The following is an 18,099-nucleotide window of genomic DNA, read 5'->3' as shown; positions in this document are numbered from 1 at the left end:
TGATAATAAATCAGGGCTTCACGTTAGTGCTTATGTCTTCAATTGCGTGGTTTGTGGATAACGGTACCCTGTCCAGCGTTTATTGCATAAGAAGGCCGTCGGCGGCTGTGTGCAGGTCGAGCGTTCACGGTTAGTCGTGGGGTTAGCGAATGGTTTATCAGGACGCTGGTCACACAATTATAGGTGGGAAGAAGAATCAATTAAAACACCCATCTTCGCATCTCTTGCCAATCCCGGAATAAAGCACACTGACAGCGTGCTTGTCAGCAAGTACTAGACGCTCTAGGTCCGTCTCTTAGTTCCCACTAACAATTCATCAGAAAGCTTTACTCTTTGTCCTTTTTCAGCACCATCATTAGCTTTACCAGCGATATGCCTGCAATTCGTGCACATGATATTTACCCTAACGATGTCGAGGATGACGGTGAGTTTTCCTTTGCAGTCATGTTCAACCGTCCACTGGCATATGCTCATGTCAATGAATGCAGATGGGATGCCCCCACTCGTCGACAATCCAAACACATCAATGTCATACACGTTTTTCACTGATATGACACCCATTACTGCTTTCAGCGCTGATCCCACTGCTCTCTGCGAGAATGCATGGGACCACTCAACGTCCACATCTCTTGTGGAGTTCACAGACTCGCCTGACTGTCCTGCGACCCAAACCGCTGATCGTGTCTCTCATGGCAAGAAACGGGACGCTTCGTACATCCCCCGCCCACCCAACGCTTTCATCCTCTTCAGATCATCATTCATTCGGAGCCAACAAGTTCCGGAGAAGGTGGAGGGGAATCATAGCACCCTGTCGAAGATTATTGGTCTGTCCGTAGTCAACGGATCTACTCGTTACTAATGCGTTTACATATAGGCAAATACTGGAAGACTCTTCCTCGCGAGGAAAGAGAAGTCTGGGAGGCCAAGGCACTCGTTGCTCAGGCAGAACATAGAAAGCGCTATCCAGACTGGCGTTTTAGACCTGGGGCTAACGCACTTGCGAAGCTCAAGGTCAAGGATGGTCCCGGAATAGCCAACAGAAGACGAAGCACCAGTACCAAGAAAGGCCGCGGAAATGCCGAATCGAAGAAGAAAAATAAGAGTAAAGATGAAAGGTGTTCGATGATTGCGGATCTTCTGGTGGAAGGCAAGACAGGCGCTGAACTGGAAAGTGCGCTTAGAAATTGGGAGAATGGAATTAGTAAGGAAGTTGAGGTGGATAAAGGTGCTGTTGGCCTGCAAGGTGAACCCAATCATGAGGGAGGCGATCAAGGCAATTGGAGCGAAGCTTTCCCGACCACCAATCACTTTCAGATGGAGTCGGTCCAATTCTTGCCAGACCTCTATGATCCCGGTCTCGTTACACAGGTAAACACCGATGGTCTCGATCATCTCGCCACGAGTCAACCTCGCTGCAAGACTCCACATGACGATCGATTCAAAGTACCTCTCACTGCGATGTTCAGGCGTTCTCTGTCCGCACCTGCGAGGCGCTTCGCATCTCCCGCGGATGTTCTAGGCCACAGCGGCAACAGCTCCCTGACTGATGTCTTTTCCGATACTGCAAGTTCTCCTCCCAGCGTTTGTACCCCTTCTGTCTTTCCCTCAGAGCAATATGAAGACCCATCGGTCGCCGTATACGGTGATTCTATGGGTCATCTATCGCCTCTTGTTCTGCCATCAGGACTAGGCGATGATTCTCCTGCACGTTGGAATGACGTGAGTCCTGTCGCACTTCTCTTCTCCGTTGTCTGTGCTAATTTTATATCTTTGGCAGCCATACAATCTCCTCGGAGCTCAATCGCCCGTTGGATCGTTATCAGACTGCCCTGCTCTGTCATACGGACACAGTCCCTCCGTGTCGCCAGTCGACGTGAGCTTTGGGAATTATACGTTCCCTTCACCGACGCTGGCGGCACTTACTGCGACAAAGCCCGAGAATATCTCTGCTGGTCTTGACTACCCCATCTCATATGATAACCAGTGTTATTCCTCTTACTCTGCGCTCAAGGGGTGGTCAGATGGTCAATGCACATCTTTTGATGCCTCTCCAGAAGGTTTCGTGCCGCAGGTTTTTGTTAATCAATACGCCAGCGCACCAGCAATATACGAATGGTCCCCTCTCGATGATACCATACGTGCTGGTCATGCACCCCAGCTCCATAACACGTTCGAAAGCAACTACAACGATTTCAGATTCTGAAGCCCGGTCCTCCCCTGAACTTATGTATAACCCCTTCGTGCGCCACCTTTCTCCTTCATAGACTTCTTATGATAACGCGGAACTGAAACTGGAATGTACCAATGATTCGACTTGGAATGATTTTACCCTATGCATGTGTTTTACCCTCTCCATGAATGATCTTTTCCTTGTATTGACTACTATCGTTGTGCTTTCATTCATCCCGATGTTTTGTACTATGCGATCCCCTGTCTTATTTATGCGTGTTGTTTGCTTTGAAGTGGTGTCTGTACGATACTAGTGATGTGTTACGTGTTGCTGTCAATGTTATGTGCCCTGGCATCTGCCTGGGGGAAAATGTACAACTTGTCTCAAGGCGTAAGATCTGCTACATACTTGGCTCCTGACAACCGCAACTTAGTGACGGTGATCCTATTTCCTCCAAGCCATGAACATTGGACTGTCAGCCCTCTTCTTCAGTTTGGGTTTGCATACGGAGTGTGGGGCTCTTACGGCTGGATCTTAATCGTTATTTTTAGCAAGGGAATCGGAAGCAAACTATAAAGCACATGTATCACATGCCATCACGCCACAACGTATAGCTCCGGCTTTTAATTTTGAAGGCGTCCTTGACAATGAGACACTCCCTGACTACCATACAGAAGTTTTAATCCAAGGTCAGATAACGGTCTTTACCGTGCTGGTACGTACGCCTTGGAAACCAGTCCTCTTCAAGGAGCTTGTCCAAACTTTGATAGCTATCTTTACAAACATGTGAGTTCTTACCGGATAAGCTTTCAAGTCAGACTGTTGCCTTGCTACGGAGAGAATGTTGAGCCACAATTAGCTTGGCGCTTGCCGTCGGCCCGCTGGGTAGGCGTAATGTGGTGTGATGCCATGCAAAAATGATTAAACGGGTATCATGCAGTGTCAAATGTGACAGTGGATTAGAAAAAAAATGGAAGAATGTCTGCGTGTATAAGTGCGAGTCCATTGATGCTGTAGATGTTCACTCGGACCTCGAAGAGAAACGCTAAAATTGTAGAACGCCACAAGAGTGACAATATCTAGACGTGTTCTTCCGGCAGGCTCCGAACCGACATAGTCATGGAAAACGCCACATACCACGATGAATCCTCCTTATCGATTATCGATTATCTATCGAGCAGAAAACAAAGGTCCAGACATCAGGAACAGTCTGATGGAAACAACAAAACAGTATGTGGTTACACGGTTTGAGTTCACTGTTGTATACAATCAGTTGCCTTCCGTGTCCAGAAAGATGTGCCACGGTCGGATTCACGTTAACGAACCTTAGTTATCCTTGAATAAACTGCTGAATGATGGACTGCGATACGTCCGGTCCTGGCGACGTTTCATAATTTTCGCCCTCTTTTGCCGTAATAGCATTTTGGGAATACATACAAGAATGAAGCAGCTCAGTACGTCGCGCAGCTCGTCACAACAGAGCTGCCAGTGATAGAGGGAGATTTAAGCACTGAGACCTTGGCCCACATGTAATGTCAGAAAATAATGAAAGAAAGTTCACGATTTTCTGACATTCACTATCGTCGACCGAACCATTTAGCGAAGCGTCGACATTGATGGCTACTGGGAAAGCGAAGCTTGAAGTCCGTGCTAACCAGGAGATAAAGGTGTTTGTCAAAAACATCGATATCTGTGCTAATACCTGTAGTTTACTTAGCACGATGTAAACCTCAACAACACACTCTCGTACGGTCAACTAGTACTGCATCAAGACATACATACCACACTTGCCACATTGCTAGAAATGAGACCATGGCTGTCGAAAGAAATGATACGGATCTCTGAAGAAACAGACTAAAGAACCGGACGCGTCTCAGGGTGCACGATAGTCGGTGACTCACTGTTTTGACCACCCCATCCAGTTCTCGGGCACTTCTTTGGCGCGCCTATATTTAACTTGTGCGTGAAATCAGCCCAAATTATTTAGAGGGTGACGATAAAAACATACATCTGATTCCAAAGTTGTAGATGCGACAGGTAGGCTTCCGAGTAGGTGATCCTTGACCATTGTTGTGAGCTCCGTCAAACCTACACAGTCAGTGCCAAATACCCAGGATTGATATTGACGGAGTGACCGGACTACGAGGAAACATCCTTCGTGCAGCACCAGGATTTGCACTTGAAGAGGCTTTTCTAGCACCGGCTTGAGAACATAATCGAGGCTGCTTCACAAGTATAATGTTGAAACCAAGCCGAGGGTGAGGAAGTCGCGGAAATGGAAAAGACCTCTTTTAAATGGTGATTGATGGACTAGCAAAAGACACCAGCAATTCAAAGAGATAAAAAAAGAGCTATACACAACAAAAATCATGTGTTTACCGATGCTGCAATATTAATGGCCGTTGGCATTAGGGGATGCATGGCAGAGAAAGCACTAAATGAGTCCAAGATGAGAGGTCGTGACTGAGTGACTGCTGGATTCGGCGTGGCAGGTACTAGTAGTAGAAGCAGGTGATGCTGTGTACCTCGAGGCGGCAGCAGGCTAAGTTTGCGATGACGATTGGTGGGCTTGATTGTGATTGGCATTGCTGCTGCTACTTTTTTCGTCATGTTCCGGCCGTCGAAACAATGCCTAGATAGAAACCACCGAATCACAGTAAGGAAATGCACCTGTAGCTGTGTCATGTACTGCAGCAATGGCAACGTGAAAAAGGCCGCGACGAGAAGAGGTGATCGGTCTTTTGGGTTTCTGAGTTCGGTCGTATGGGAACGAGCGACAAAGTAACGAAAGTGACTAAGAAGCTTGGACTTGCCAAAGAGTGCGACGGCGATGTGCGGGGACTGTGATATGGAGGATTGCCTTTGTGCGTAGCAACTTTGCTAGAGCCGCAAAAACTCGGGCTCAGTGTGTACTGAGATGGGAGCAGTACCTCTTCGGAATTTATACCGTTGCATACTGATAATGCTTTGCCGGACAGATTCCAAGGATGAACATTGTTTTCGAAGGGTTTGACACTATTTGCGAACATTATGTAGATCGTATGTTGTAGCTTGCAGTTGCCACAAGTACCGTCAAGTTTTAGACCCTGGATTTGAATGCGAATGCGCGACTCCCTTCGGTTAAACCGGTTTGACCATCCAGAGCACATGTCAATCCTTTCAATTTGAGTTCGGTGCTCTACTCTCGTTTCACCCACACTGGGGAGAACGAAGATGTCAAGGAGGCGTTGATCTCTGCCAAGTATCATTGGCAGCTCTGTCATCACTACAGGCCGACAGCCAGGAGGGCATAGCTGAAATGGCCGGTCTGAGACAAAATATGGGACATCGGCAGGCCCATCGGCACCTCCAAGCGGAGTATGAATGTTCCAAGGAAGAGCGGGCAAGGAAATAGGCGGGCAAGGAGAGTGGCGGGTAAGGAGAGTGCTGGGCAAGGAGAGTGGTAGGTGAGGAGAGTACTGGGCAAGGAGAGTGGCGGGCAGTGATTAGGCGGAGCATGAACATGCAGGTCCCAGGATGTGAGGCGGCGTTGGCGGGATTGACATGGCCGTTCGAGACATCGAGCGAAGTTTAAACTCCATTCGGAGTGCCGATGTCCCAGACTGCACACTGTGACACGTGGCTAGTTTAGTCGTTACCGACTGCAGCTTTGATTTGTCACTTACTGTAGAACTTCAGACTGTCGGAATCATCAAGTCACCCACTCAAGGATCCTCACAACGCATCAGTCAGGCGTATAATTGGACCATTGCAACGGAACAACATGCTCCAACATTTTTCGAGTTTCTGGATGCTCATTTGGCAACACGATCATCAACAACTTCACAGCACGAAGCTGCCGCTACATTCCATTACGCCAGAACACCCTCCGTGGATGCAGCGTCATGTGCCATCTGCTGTGACAATCTACCACACGCAGTGGAACTCTTGGAACAATGGTCGCTAGCCTCTCGACTCCATTCGAAGACCTCAAGTCAGCCAATCCGCTACCAGCACACAATTACCTAGAGGCGGGCAAGTGCGTTTCCAATACTGTCCAGAGTTCTGAAAGCATCGCCGACAGATCTGCTGCTGACAGGGCAGCAACCAAGTATAGGAGACTTGCAAGGCAATGGGAAGCTGCGGCAGCTGAGATACGTGATCTTCGGGGGTTCTCGCACCTTCATACGAAGACCTGCAAGCGGCAGCACGCCAGGGCCCTGCCATCATCTCCATTGCCAGTGAATACTCGCGCAGTGCCACGATCGTCCTGAGGTCAGGAGACCCCTATCATGTTCCCTCGCCGTCTGTCACTCACAGATCTGAATAATCTCAAGGTCCACTTTTTCTTCCTTTTCCTGACACACGACTCGGACGAACCCAACAGAGTCGAGGACGGATCTAATAGTGCGTTGCGGATATTATGGGACGATATCATGCTACCCATCAATACACTTGAGCATGTCCTTAAAACAAATCGCCGCTCTCGAATCTGGCTGTGTCCAACTATAGCTTTCATGTCCATTCCTTTCCGTGCAGCCAACCTTTTTCAAACAATCCGTTACTGTTCTACGTCGTAGAGAACTTTTCTTGCATGATTCATGACAATCATGCCACTATCGCGCGGGCACATTTCATTCGCGTTCAGACATCTGATCGGAAAGACTGCTTACATGACATGCTACGAGTGCATGCAAGTGCCGTTGAGTGTGTCAATAATCTCATCGTGTTTATACTTTCAAGAACGCTTCTGCGATATCTCACGCATCAGATTATGTCTGTCTTTTCAAATCCATTTCGTGATCGTTGTGCCGCCCCGCAGCGCTTGAATCAGTCAGTTCGAATATCGACACGAACCAAGCCAAGCAGCGCCGCTGAGGTTACGAAGGCAATGCTGGTCGTAGTGATTAGGCTGGTCCTATCCCGATCTTATTATCATTGGGTGATAAGAAGGGCGCCATGACTGAATGGCAACAACAGATGAGCCCGGAGTTGTCGAGACACAGCCCGTGTGCATGTTGTGTTCAAATGTCCCAGCTGGAGAATTTGGTACTCGTTGACGTCCAAAAGGTACCGTTGTTTCCTTTGCAACGACTGTTTGCCTGAGCGCACTGTATCCCAAAGGTTTACAAGAAGATCCTGATGTAAACCAGATTTATGTTTATATCGATCCTATTGCTCAGCCTTAGCATCTAAATCGCTATAACAGTTCTCTAGCCAACTTTCAACATCATGGGCACGAGAGACTTCCAACGTCAATCTGAGTCCGTGCAGCTTTTTCAGAAGCCTCGGTTTACGATTTGATGTCGATGACCAGATTCAACAGCATAGAATGAGTTGTTCGTAGTTAAGAGGTTCAATTCACTGCCACTGTTCCTACTACTCAGATGGTGTAGGGAAGGAACTACTTGCCGAAGGTCAGCACTCAGTTTTGCCGGTTGTGTAACCGGAAGAACCGGCAAAACTGCATGTAGACTATCATGTGCACGATATCAAAGATAACAGTTGCCCGTCATTGATTCATCCTCGCCATTGATGTAACCATGGCACAACCTCGACCTCATCTACAGTGGTCTGGTATCATTCCTTGTTCAACCTGATCAAACTTGTCAAAGTCAAAACCATTTCCCTCGAGCACTTCAACTTCCAGTCAACGCTCTGGATTTATTCAGTCTTCAACTATTACACTATGTATATATGTAACTCGGGCAAGTCAGGCAAATCATTTTGCAGCTGACGAGGTTTCCGAGGTCTTGTCATTGCGCTCATAAGTCGTGCCGCACGTACCTCTGGGGAGCCGAATTAACTTAATATTTCACGGTGACTATGTTATCCGTGGAGAACCTACTTGTCGAAGGGTCAGTTTCGCCGGTTGTGTAACCGGCAGAATCAGTAAAACTCTTGGCTCAAACATTAAGATTCTTAATGATAAGATATTCACATCCTCGCCATTATGTAATTAACAACCTTCTCCGAGTTGACCTGATCCGATCAAACTTGTCAGAGTCGAAAGCATTTCCCCCGAGCACTTCAACTCATGCTCTGGACTTTTTCGAGAGCCGCAAATTCAGCAATAACGTCGCCAGGCGAGATACTCTCTGGACCAGCAAGAAGATTAACCACTATCATCGTGTAACTCGAGCAAATTGTTTTGCAGCTGACGAGGTTTTCGAGGTCTTGTCATTGCACTTATAAGTTACGCCGCATGTTGGACTTTTTGGGAGCCGAATTAAAGTATTTCGGAAGGCAAGGCTCGTCACTCCCGGGCCACTCCTCTTCGCGAGACTTCCTCGGCACCAACTTACTAGTGTAAGTAATCCAATCACGAATGCGACCTCCAGTTTTCAGACCGAATCTCGAATTGTCACGGTCAATTAACCTAGTAACTCAAGAAACTTTGATTCTAAAATCTATCCTTTTCGAACGCGCAGCCATTGTGGTCACCTGGTGTGCAGCTCATGACGTTAATTAATTTTTGCCACAGCAGTTGAGTAACGGTTCTTCCGTTAGCCTATTCGCCACGCCTCGAATTAACCGGAGATGGATAGTATGTCAAGATCACCGCTGTTCTTGTCATTAAGCAGTGCATACATGGCCAGCCTCACTGTAATTACATTCTTATAATGGCTAGTCTGAAGTTGATCAGGATTATATCAACAGAGCCGGCACATCCTGAGTTGTCCAGATAGCTCGCAGTCAACTTCCAATGCCGCTGCCAGTGATCCAATTCTGCGTAATCGGAAGCTTCTTTCTTGTTCTCTACGAAGCCCTCAGTTCGCTACTGCGACGACCACATGGCATTGATCTCGATGGACCCAATGGTGCGAATTGGCCACTAGGTTCCTGAACTCGTACTCATCATCATTCGGTCTCCTCCAACACAGGCAGCGTCATCAAATTATTTGAAGGTGGCCTGGACTATTGTGTGAACCTTTCAGAGCAATATGGTGGGGCGGTGAGGCTCAACGGGCCATATGGCGTAAGTCTGTTCATGATGTGCATCAGCGTGCTCCGAGTTGTCCTTGCTAATGCTCATTTCTTTAGGACACTGTCTATGTGTCCGACCCACGCGCATTGCATCACATTGTAGTCAAAGACCAGCACATATTTGAAGAGCTCGAAGACTTCATCGTGTTAGTTCCCTGCTACTTTTGTCGTACTGCATTGACTTGGAGCATCAAGGTCAAATAAACTCGTATTTGGCGAAGGCCTAATATCCACCATTGGTGCGGCGCATCTTATCAAGAATCAATTATCCTTCTTCTCACACCATGTACTTATCTCCAGGAGCGCAGCATCGCAGACAACGCAAGCTCATCAGCCCTGTGTTCTCAACGTCAAATATGCGACGAGTCCTCTCCACAGTACATCATATTGCTGACAGATTAGCATCCACCCTCACAGCTAAACTTCCTACTGATGGATGTACGTATCACTCTTACACTTAGAAAACCTCAGTTGATACCTGTGATGCAGCACATAGCGAGATTGACGTCCTCCCATGGTTCTCCCGTTGTGCGCTCGACAGCATCTGCAATGGTGTCCTTGGGTACTCCTCCAATAGCCTCTCAGCAGCAGAAGATGATGCGTACGCCGAAGCAGTCCGGTCGGTCGGGTATGTCCGCTCGATTTAATCACCTGTTCTTTCGAATTATAATAATACACTGCAGGTTCTTGATTGGAAAGTTCTGCCTGCTACGGCCATTCGTGGTAATCGTCGCGCATTATTGCTCGCCATACTGGGCAAGGAAAGTCCTTGATCTGGTCACGGCACCCTGGATCCCGACAAAGTTTATGAGAGACATCCGGGAGATGCGCCGCATGATAGAGACCATGGATTGTGTCAGTCGAAAAGTATTTGCAGAGAAAAAGGCGTCAATGGAGGCCGATGGTATGTTATGCAGAGATGGTGATTCAATACTGTCGATGATGGATCTCATGCGTGAGTTCCATGGACCAACATCTCGGGCATCATGGCTCAGGTATGTATAGTCAAAGCTAATACCGTGTCATCCAATGTAACAAGGCTCACGGATGCTGAACTGTTGGGACAAATGAAGTAGGTTTCTAATCATGCGCGCGTTATAAACATCGTCTGATCTCATTACAGCGTTATGATATTTGCTGGCGTCGACACGACCACTTCCGCGATAGCCCGCTGTGTCTACTTGCTTGCACAGAACCCTTGTGTTCAAGCAAGACTTAGGAGCGAAATTAGTGATGCCATGAAGTCCTCGGGATATCAGAAAGACGGTGACATCCCATCTGCTGAACTACCCTACGACGTCCTCATGAGCCTCCCCTTCCTCGACGGCATCGTAAAGGAGACTTTCCGTCTCTACCCATCCCTCCCACTCATGGTCCGAACGTACGTTCATTTTTCTCTTATTAATCCTCACAAACATCTCACTTCGTGCACGGCATACGGCATAGAGCGAACAAAGCAACCACCCTTCCTTTACACTTCCCCGTGCGCTCACGGTCTGGCGAGCCCACCTCCACCATCGCAATCCCGAAAGGGACCCAAGTAATTATTTCCATCCTTGCTGCGAACCGCCATCAAGGGATGTGGGGTGCCGATGCAAATGAGTGGCGACCCGAGCGATGGTTGTCATCACCTCGGGCTGTTCCTCCAGATATGGACACCCCAGTCGGTAGAGAAGACGTCACGTCCACGCCGAGATCTACACCTGTTCTAGGCGTCAAGGATGGTGTGCATTTTCCTAGTGTGTACTCCAACATGTGAGTACCAACAATGCTTCCTGTTCCTACCGAGTTTGATAATCTGGCATACGTACACAGGATGACGTTTCTCGCTGGCGGCCGCTCCTGCATGTCAGTCCCTTTCTTCTCGTGGTGTCCTTCTGACTAACCACCACAATCTGCGATTCCTAGTGGGTTCAAATTCGCTGAAATGCAAATGAGTACGTTCATACCTTTGTGTATGGGTGACAATTTGCGATCACAACTGACCCTCTCACCAGAACAAGTCCTCGCAACGCTTGTGCTGCGTCTGCACTTCTCGCTCCCGACGCAGCCGAATGCACGAGGTCACGTGAAGGAGATACAGTGGAAGTTCAAGGGGTTTCATATCCCTGTTGTGAAAACCCCTGCTGGGGATGGTGTGACGCCCCAGGTGCCTCTGAATGTGCGGCTGGTGAGGACTGATGATTTTGCGTGGTAGGTTATGATAGAACAAGAGATGATTCTCGGTCGTTGCTTTTTATTGGTTATTCCACTACATTTTACACTACATTTGCACTATCTTTTACACTATCTTTTACACTATCTTTTACACTACATTTGCACTATCTTTTTCCTCATTTCCTGCTGAAAATAAGCACAGCATGTCTCGACGGCTTTTGACACGGGACAATGACTATGAACAAAAGGATCAGTTCTGAGATTCAGAACTGTCCAAGAGAGCATGAGACCTTGGCAGGTAATGAAAGCAGCCGTTTTCAAGATTGTTGAGCAGTTGGACTTCGACGAACCAACGATGTAGAGCTCTTATCTCACCAATCCCTTTTCGACTGGGAGGTTGTGTTGTACGGCGCTCATGCAATTTATTTTTGGGTCCAGTCAATGGGGAGGAATCAACAGATACACCGACGGATGATAGAGAACTTAACGACTTGTAGTACTGTACTAGATAGCTAGGATGTTCGAAAGCAATATGAAATAGAACTACACACCGATATGAATGAAAACAATCCTCTGCTCGAGTGGCACTTCCTTCTTCACGGCAGCCGTAGCATAGTTTAGAGCTAATGCTGCCTTTGTACAGTCCATGACGCCCTCTTTGAACATCTTCTTGTAGAAAGCCTCGACGACGTGTTTTGCGACAGCGTCGTCGACCGCCCACAGCGTGCCAATCACGCTTTTGAAACCTGAAAACTGCAGACCAGCTGCAAGGTGGATGACCTCGTCGGGCGTCTCCTTATCACCAGCGGCGGTATGACACGCTGATAAGAATGCGAACTCAGCTCGTGGAGAGTTGTTCTCCATGATATCAAGCAATGTGAGAGGTTTGTCTCTCATGGCGAAACGTGAATTGTAAGGCTGATCCTGGTCCTGTTTGCCATGACAAGCGAGATGCACCCAGGTGTTGCATCGCAAAGCTTCGAGTGCACCTGCCTGTGTGGCTTCGTCGCCAGAAAGATTAGTGAACTTGACATTGGGGGGAACATGTTTATGGACTTCGTCAAGCTCGCTGTCAACAGTGGCAAGGACCGTGCCCTGTCCTGCGCCTGGTTGACTCTGTCCGATGGCCACGAAAGTTGGCGCCGCGCGCGTCTTCATCATCCGTCTTGCTCTGATCAAAGCCGAAAGTGTCGGCGTGTAAGAGCAGATATAGATATCTTCCAGGCATTCCTCCGGTCCGGGGCAGCCATCCTTCATCCCCATCCGAAAGGGGTTAGCTGCATGGAGGGGGATACCAGTAAAGGCTGCTGTTGGACACAACCATATTCGAGACCGTTTCTGCAATTTCAGGACATGTCGGAGGATGTTAACAATGGGTAGCATGATCTCTTTCCATACAGTACGCAGCAAAACTCGCAAGTCCTTCCTCGGATCTTCTTGGCGCATACCAGCCGCGCGGCGTAACGCCTTGGCGAAGTCATTTTTGAGCTTCTCCAGATCTGCAAGAGCGAGCCCCAGGAAGGCGACATGATGGGGCTCTCCTGCTGTGGGGACAATAACGGCACTGCATGAGTATTTACTCGCAATAAGGATGATGACTGGGCCCCGGCGTGCTGCCACTTGTAGTTCCTTGTACGAGGGGGAGAGCAGGAATCGCGAGAAACCCCGAATGTTACGGATTTCAGCTACGACAGCATTCCACTGCTTCGTAAGCGTCCTGTACTCCTTCTCTGCCCCAACTACTGTAGCTTGGTCTGTGTTGCCTGTAAAACCTTGAACGTTGGACAAGCGATTGCTAAGCTTCAAGAATTCTTTGGCTATGAGGGAATTCGTGGAGTTGAGGTCCTCAAGCGGAGTCCTGAGTCGGGAGGCCAGCGACCACTGTTGGCCACGGCCCTGTTCCACGAGTTCGACCGCCTTTGATAGATTTTTACGGCGCACGGCGCACGATGCTGCATCTGCAGGTAGTGACCTGGTATAATAAAAGGCAGCGGCAGCTTCGCGACGTGATGTAGTAGTTGATCGTGTTGCCAAATGACCATCAAGAAGCTCGAAACACATTGCATAGGCCTCGAGCGCAGATTCATGACAATAACTCTCGGCCGTTTCAACCCAGCTCGAAGCTGCTTGAATGCGCTGTGGAAAGCCTTGCGTTGGGTGCCTTGATGCCAGACTAAAGTTATCCACTGCGAGTGACAGATCAGCAGCATTGCGTAGAATCTGGTAGCGACAAAGATAAGCCGTCTGCAGTTGCATATAGCCGAGACATTTTTCGGGATGCAGTGAAGGTAAAGCATTCAATGATCGTTGGCAAAGATGAATGGCCTCCTCGATATCTTTCTTTATTCGAGTTTGCTTGAAACGACAGCAGAGCGCCAAGCTCAAACTGCGAGTTCTACGGCGCTCTGGCTCCGGTAAAAGAAGGGATTCACGGAACAGCCCGATGGCCTCGTCAAGATCATCGCCAGTATGCACGCTACGATATCTAACGATGAGCGCGCAGGCAAGATCATTGAGTGTGGTGTCCCGTCGTGGATGTCCAAGTGGTCGCAACATCAGTGTTTCACGATGGAGGTTGATTGCCCTGCTGACATCATTGATATCACTGATACCACTGCATTGTTGGAAGCGGTAGAGGATGGCACGTCCTAGGCTGCTCAGTGCTCTATCACGAGATTCATGTCCAACAGGGTGAAGGAGCAGCGCTTCTTCGTGCAAAGAAATGGCTTCATTGATGTCGTGAGATTTTCCTTCGTGATTGAAGCGGCAGTCGCTGAGTGCCACAGCCAAGCTTCTCAAGTAGGTACCACGATCAGGATGTCCCTCAGGGCACAGAGAAACGGCGTCACGATGGAGTTGTATACTCTCGTTTATATCATCAATGCTGCCGCGTTGTTCGAAGCGTACTTCTAGCGCTTTTGCAAGCTTAGTAAGGGCATCGAGACGGCATTGATGACCCAGTTGGCAGAGCTGAAGCACAATTCGTCGAAGGTGAATGCCTTCATCGGACACGTCTATTGGTAAATCATTGCATTCGCGGATGACATGACCGATGCAATTATCCCCTATTGCGATGCTCCAAAGGTATGTGCCCTCGCGACAGAGAGGTAGTAGCTCATGATAGAGCTGGGCGGATTCGCGGATGCTGGCAGCAGTAGTCGGGCGTCTAGTCAATGCTTCGGTGAGATGATAGATATAAAAAGGATAATTGGGGTGGTCCTGCGGGCACAATGCAAGGGCGTCGCGGAATAGAGATATAGTCAAGTCAATGTCTTGAAGGTCCTTGAGAATGTACCCTTGAAGGCGGGCCCACGCGAGATTAGTCAGAGCAGCAGCACGATGAGGATGATTGACTGGACATTGCTCCAGAACGAACTGGAAATGCTTCAAAACTTCGGTCAGTTCAGCTGCTCGGACGTTCAAATTCTCGCTTGCGATGTATTTGGCAAATCGCATGTGGCCTACGTATGTGTGATGATGAATTCCACTTCCATGCACAGCAGCGACCTTCAGCGTCAGAGAAGGCTGGACGTCACGAATGGGTGAAAAGTATAGATCTACAACTCCAACTCAATAGATATACACATTGCAAAACAGACTGCTCACCAAAGGGTTCGTCTCCATGCTTGCACAGCTCATGCCACGATATTTCAAGTTCACTGATGACTTCTCCTCGCCCCAGTACTGGGGGGCGCTCAAAGGATGCCATGATCTTCAATGATAATTTAGGTCCACGTGGTGATCTGCAAACGGACGATGAGTACTGGAAACACGTCCGCAAGTCTCTGTGGAAGTCTTTACAAGGTCACGGCATCGTTCCACGCTACAGAACTATTTGATAATAGTTCTCCGACAGTTGACTTCCAGCATCTCTTCGAGTCAATAAAGACAGACACGTAAATGCCTACAGGTATGCGAAAAGAGGGAACATCGAGATTTTTTCCTCTCATGACTGTAGGTAGAGTGAGAAGATAACAAAATGGGAATCACGGTCATATGAAGTTGCTCACCTTCAAGTTTGAAATATTGGTTACAGTCCGTCATGGTGCGTCGAAGAAAATGTCAAAAAGAATCGAGGATGGGTTGCTGGCAGTGGCGCAAAATGAATGATATTTAACGAGACGGGAATAGGGATAGACTTGAAATTCAGTTGAAAGGGGAGCCTGTCTAAAGAAGTGGGCCATGTCATGGTGAGTGACAAAGGCACACCCATGGCCAACGTTGGAGTGGACATGCAAGTACCCTTTGTCCGGGGCGCTCTCGTTGTTAGCTGGTTTGCATCATGCATACTACTGAAATAGCACACTCATGATAAGGCGAGGTGTAAAATCCAGTGTACGTGGCGCAGATAATACGCTGAAGATGACATCAAGCGTAAAGATATGTGCATTCTATGAGTCCAATTGAACTGATGTCGTGACAGTGGAGGACAGTCGAAAGTACTAGCGTCGTGGAAATGAAGGCGGCGCACCGAGGCTTACAAGACTCCAAGTCATTTTGCAGGTCGGATGTAAAACTCTTGAAGTTAACAATATTAATGAATCGGAGGATACGACGAGTGATGAACGGCCTTCAACGATTTCAAGTTGGTCAGTCAATTTGGAAAAGGTGGGAATTCGGATCGGATGTCTGCCGCCACAGCAGTGCAAGTTGTGCAACTTGAACTTGAAGCTTGAAGTACCCAGTCACCCATTGCCCTGGATCATTTTTTGGATCCGTGAACTCGGGCACAGCTGCCAATATGTTATGACTTGGATGGTTTCCGGGCATCGAACGTCGGGGACTTCGGTGTAAGTGAGTATCAAGTAGCCCTAATACTAGTATTAACAGGCACTGGCAAAGTTTGTTCCGGTCTTCCGAGTCCGAGACAGTTTTAACAGGAATGGTTCAAATTGGCTTGTTCAATTGAACCGGGCGATCCACATGTACTATGGACCTTTCATTGTGTACCGACTGCCACGGCGAGAACTGGCCGACTCCAGGGCTACTCTGGCTGGTTGAATTGAACCGGGCGATCCACATGTACCTTTCGTTGTGTACCGACCGCCACGGCCTGCCACAAATACTGGATCTTACTGAGACCTGCCTAGGCCGACGGTTGCAGAGTGTGGCCCGTCTCAGCGATGATCTTCCGCGGGTCTTGACTAAGTCTATCACACTAATAGTCGAGGCACAGCTTGCTCAGTGTTCGTCCTCTGGCAGAGCCAAATGCATGGTCCCTCCAACCCGTATACTTCTAGATCTCCGCCATCAGATCACACAAAGAACTTGGTTAAGTGTACACGTCCATCTCATCAGGAACATCTCATCCTCGTCGGTCTCATCATCAGCATTTGTTGATCTACATCTATAACGGGAGACCATCACGGATTCCTGGGAAAGCATATTTGCTACCTCACACTCGAACTTAAAGGAGGGATGGAAATATCTTAGTCTCCCATGTCGTCATAGTATACCTGTGGGACAGATGCCTATGTCTGCGTCTGATGCACTATGCCCCCTGAAACAGGGCAGCTTCAATATGAGTACATTCATTTGTCTTTGTTGTCTTCAGAATTATGAATTCTGCTGACATCACAGGGTATTTCAGGCTCGCTGTCTTCGGGCCGATTCCCCTGAACTGATCATACCAACTGGTGACTTATTGATTTGCCGCTTTTCTTCGACGTGCGGGGATCACAGTAATCGATGATCTTCTCTGGAGCGCGAAGTCGTTTCTAGGAACGCATATGTGCGTAGATCTTCACAAAAAGCTTGAAATGGGGCGTTGATTTTGATATACGAGTAACGAATTTAGCTATTTTGCTCTAGAAACGTGCTCACTTCAAGATTATACCGGGTTTTTTTTGAATGTCGCTGTAAGCTCCGTTTCGAGGGGTTCATGGGATTGCGTATAATTTGGCAACAACAATTGCGGCCTCCCCAGGATCAACCCTGAGCGCGGATATCTCGGCCCAGACATCTGAACCAGATCTGAACTTGCAAGCTGGTGCACGTCACGGAGTCACTGGTGCCTTGTCGGACTGAGTGATTTCCCGGTTGACACAACCATAGTGGTACGATCTATCACATCTGTTCCAATCATGCACCTTCCGTCCTGCGCAAGCAACTACACGCGTACTATGATCATGATCAAGGTAAGACCCTCCCTACCGTGCCCACGTGGAGCTGATGCCGTCAACCAGGCTCATGTCCGAACAGATGTCAGGTTCATCAGATGATGAGAACGTTGTGCTGTGCAGTCACCCGTGCCACCTGTGTACTGCTTCCCTTCACTTCTACCATTAAACTGACTGGAGCTGTCAATTTCAGCAGGAACGTTCTGGGTTTTAATGTACACTATGGTTTGCTAATTTTTATCGTATACGACGAACGTGCAACTGGTTCAAACGCGCGCAAAAACCACTTTCAACAAATTGGCAAACCCAATCGCCGCCAAAGCTAGCTGATGCTGATGCAGCCAATGCAATGCTCACTTCTGATTCCTTCTGAGGCTTATTGAATTACATCATGGTTAGCGTTCTGATCCCTAGTATGCACTATGCACCGCTAATATCCATCCAGTAGAGCGGAAAAAAGAATTGGGTTACGTGCGCGCCGAAAAAAAGTTTATCAGCTATACTTTTGAAACATGATCAAAACAAGCTGCTGCTGATGGTGTTATGCACAGCGAAACCCCCATCTTCAGCATCCCCGCGATGTGATATCAGATTTTCGAATAAGGTTTGAAAATTGATACTTGCTGTGTGTCTTGATTTTAGAGCTGCGGTCCATTAGGACGAGTGGGCAGTGCCTACATGGAACAT

General features: G+C 48.3%; 5 protein-coding genes across 5 annotated transcripts; 3 read left to right on the top strand and 2 right to left on the bottom strand.

The window, feature by feature from the left end:
- The first annotated feature begins 69 nt into the window (after positions 1–69).
- On the top strand, positions 70–2,344 carry F5891DRAFT_114015 (uncharacterized protein). Its single transcript, XM_041364879.1, has 4 exons — positions 70–424; positions 489–824; positions 875–1,719; positions 1,778–2,344. The coding sequence occupies exons 1-4, from the start codon at positions 373–375 to the stop codon at positions 2,201–2,203; spliced, it is 1,659 nt and encodes a 552-aa protein (XP_041228627.1). The 5' UTR covers positions 70–372; the 3' UTR covers positions 2,204–2,344.
- A 1,611-nt stretch (positions 2,345–3,955) lies between these two features.
- Positions 3,956–5,006, bottom strand: F5891DRAFT_1020246 (uncharacterized protein). The gene is made up of 4 exons (XM_041361117.1): positions 4,984–5,006; positions 4,402–4,794; positions 4,179–4,363; positions 3,956–4,126 (listed from the first exon to the last, which is right to left on the bottom strand). Exons 2-3 carry the CDS (start codon positions 4,539–4,541, stop codon positions 4,267–4,269), a joined length of 237 nt encoding a protein of 78 aa, XP_041228626.1. The 5' UTR covers positions 4,542–4,794; positions 4,984–5,006; the 3' UTR covers positions 3,956–4,126; positions 4,179–4,266.
- A 4,023-nt stretch (positions 5,007–9,029) lies between these two features.
- Positions 9,030–11,324, top strand: F5891DRAFT_1213039 (cytochrome P450; the record flags this gene model as incomplete). The annotated part of the gene is made up of 12 exons (XM_041369242.1): positions 9,030–9,128; positions 9,194–9,282; positions 9,332–9,375; positions 9,437–9,574; positions 9,626–9,764; positions 9,820–10,091; positions 10,142–10,208; positions 10,260–10,517; positions 10,583–10,891; positions 10,952–10,984; positions 11,045–11,073; positions 11,134–11,324. Coding segments are annotated over 12 exons (1,668 nt in total), but the record flags the coding sequence as incomplete, so codon positions are not given.
- Positions 11,325–11,822: 498 nt separating this feature from the next.
- On the bottom strand, positions 11,823–15,469 carry F5891DRAFT_113795 (CHAT domain-containing protein). The gene is made up of 4 exons (XM_041364843.1): positions 15,304–15,469; positions 15,095–15,245; positions 14,900–15,036; positions 11,823–14,850 (listed from the first exon to the last, which is right to left on the bottom strand). Exons 1-4 carry the CDS (start codon positions 15,335–15,337, stop codon positions 11,837–11,839), a joined length of 3,336 nt encoding a protein of 1,111 aa, XP_041228624.1. The 5' UTR covers positions 15,338–15,469; the 3' UTR covers positions 11,823–11,836.
- Positions 15,470–17,430: 1,961 nt separating this feature from the next.
- Positions 17,431–17,813, top strand: F5891DRAFT_113835 (uncharacterized protein). The gene has a single exon (XM_041364853.1). The coding sequence runs from the start codon at positions 17,511–17,513 to the stop codon at positions 17,736–17,738; it is 228 nt and encodes a 75-aa protein (XP_041228623.1). The 5' UTR covers positions 17,431–17,510; the 3' UTR covers positions 17,739–17,813.
- Positions 17,814–18,099: the final 286 nt, after the last annotated feature.

This window comes from Suillus fuscotomentosus, assembly GCF_016647785.1.
Source record: "Suillus fuscotomentosus strain FC203 chromosome Unknown F5891scaffold_14, whole genome shotgun sequence".
Lineage (NCBI taxonomy): Eukaryota > Fungi > Basidiomycota > Agaricomycetes > Boletales > Suillaceae > Suillus > Suillus fuscotomentosus.
This window is presented reverse-complemented; position numbering and strand designations above follow the sequence as displayed.

Excerpts from the sequence above, each read along its gene's own strand:
- F5891DRAFT_114015 (XM_041364879.1), top strand. The coding sequence starts at position 373 with ATGCCTGCAATTCGTGCACATGATATTTACCCTAACGATGTCGAGGAT. Across the intron at positions 825-874 it reads CACCCTGTCGAAGATTATTG|GCAAATACTGGAAGACTCTT; the intron begins GTCTGTCCGTAG and ends GTTTACATATAG. Across the intron at positions 1,720-1,777 it reads CTCCTGCACGTTGGAATGAC|CCATACAATCTCCTCGGAGC; the intron begins GTGAGTCCTGTC and ends TATCTTTGGCAG.
- F5891DRAFT_1020246 (XM_041361117.1), bottom strand. The coding sequence starts at position 4,541 with ATGATTTTTGTTGTGTATAGCTCTTTTTTTATCTCTTTGAATTGCTGG. Across the intron at positions 4,364-4,401 it reads TTGGTTTCAACATTATACTT|AAAAGCCTCTTCAAGTGCAA; the intron begins GTGAAGCAGCCT and ends AGCCGGTGCTAG.
- F5891DRAFT_113795 (XM_041364843.1), bottom strand. The coding sequence starts at position 15,337 with ATGACGGACTGTAACCAATATTTCAAACTTGAAG. Across the intron at positions 15,246-15,303 it reads CCAATATTTCAAACTTGAAG|TCATGAGAGGAAAAAATCTC; the intron begins GTGAGCAACTTC and ends CTCTACCTACAG. Across the intron at positions 14,851-14,899 it reads GCATGGAGACGAACCCTTTG|ATCTATACTTTTCACCCATT; the intron begins GTGAGCAGTCTG and ends TTGGAGTTGTAG.
- F5891DRAFT_113835 (XM_041364853.1), top strand. The coding sequence starts at position 17,511 with ATGATGAGAACGTTGTGCTGTGCAGTCACCCGTGCCACCTGTGTACTG.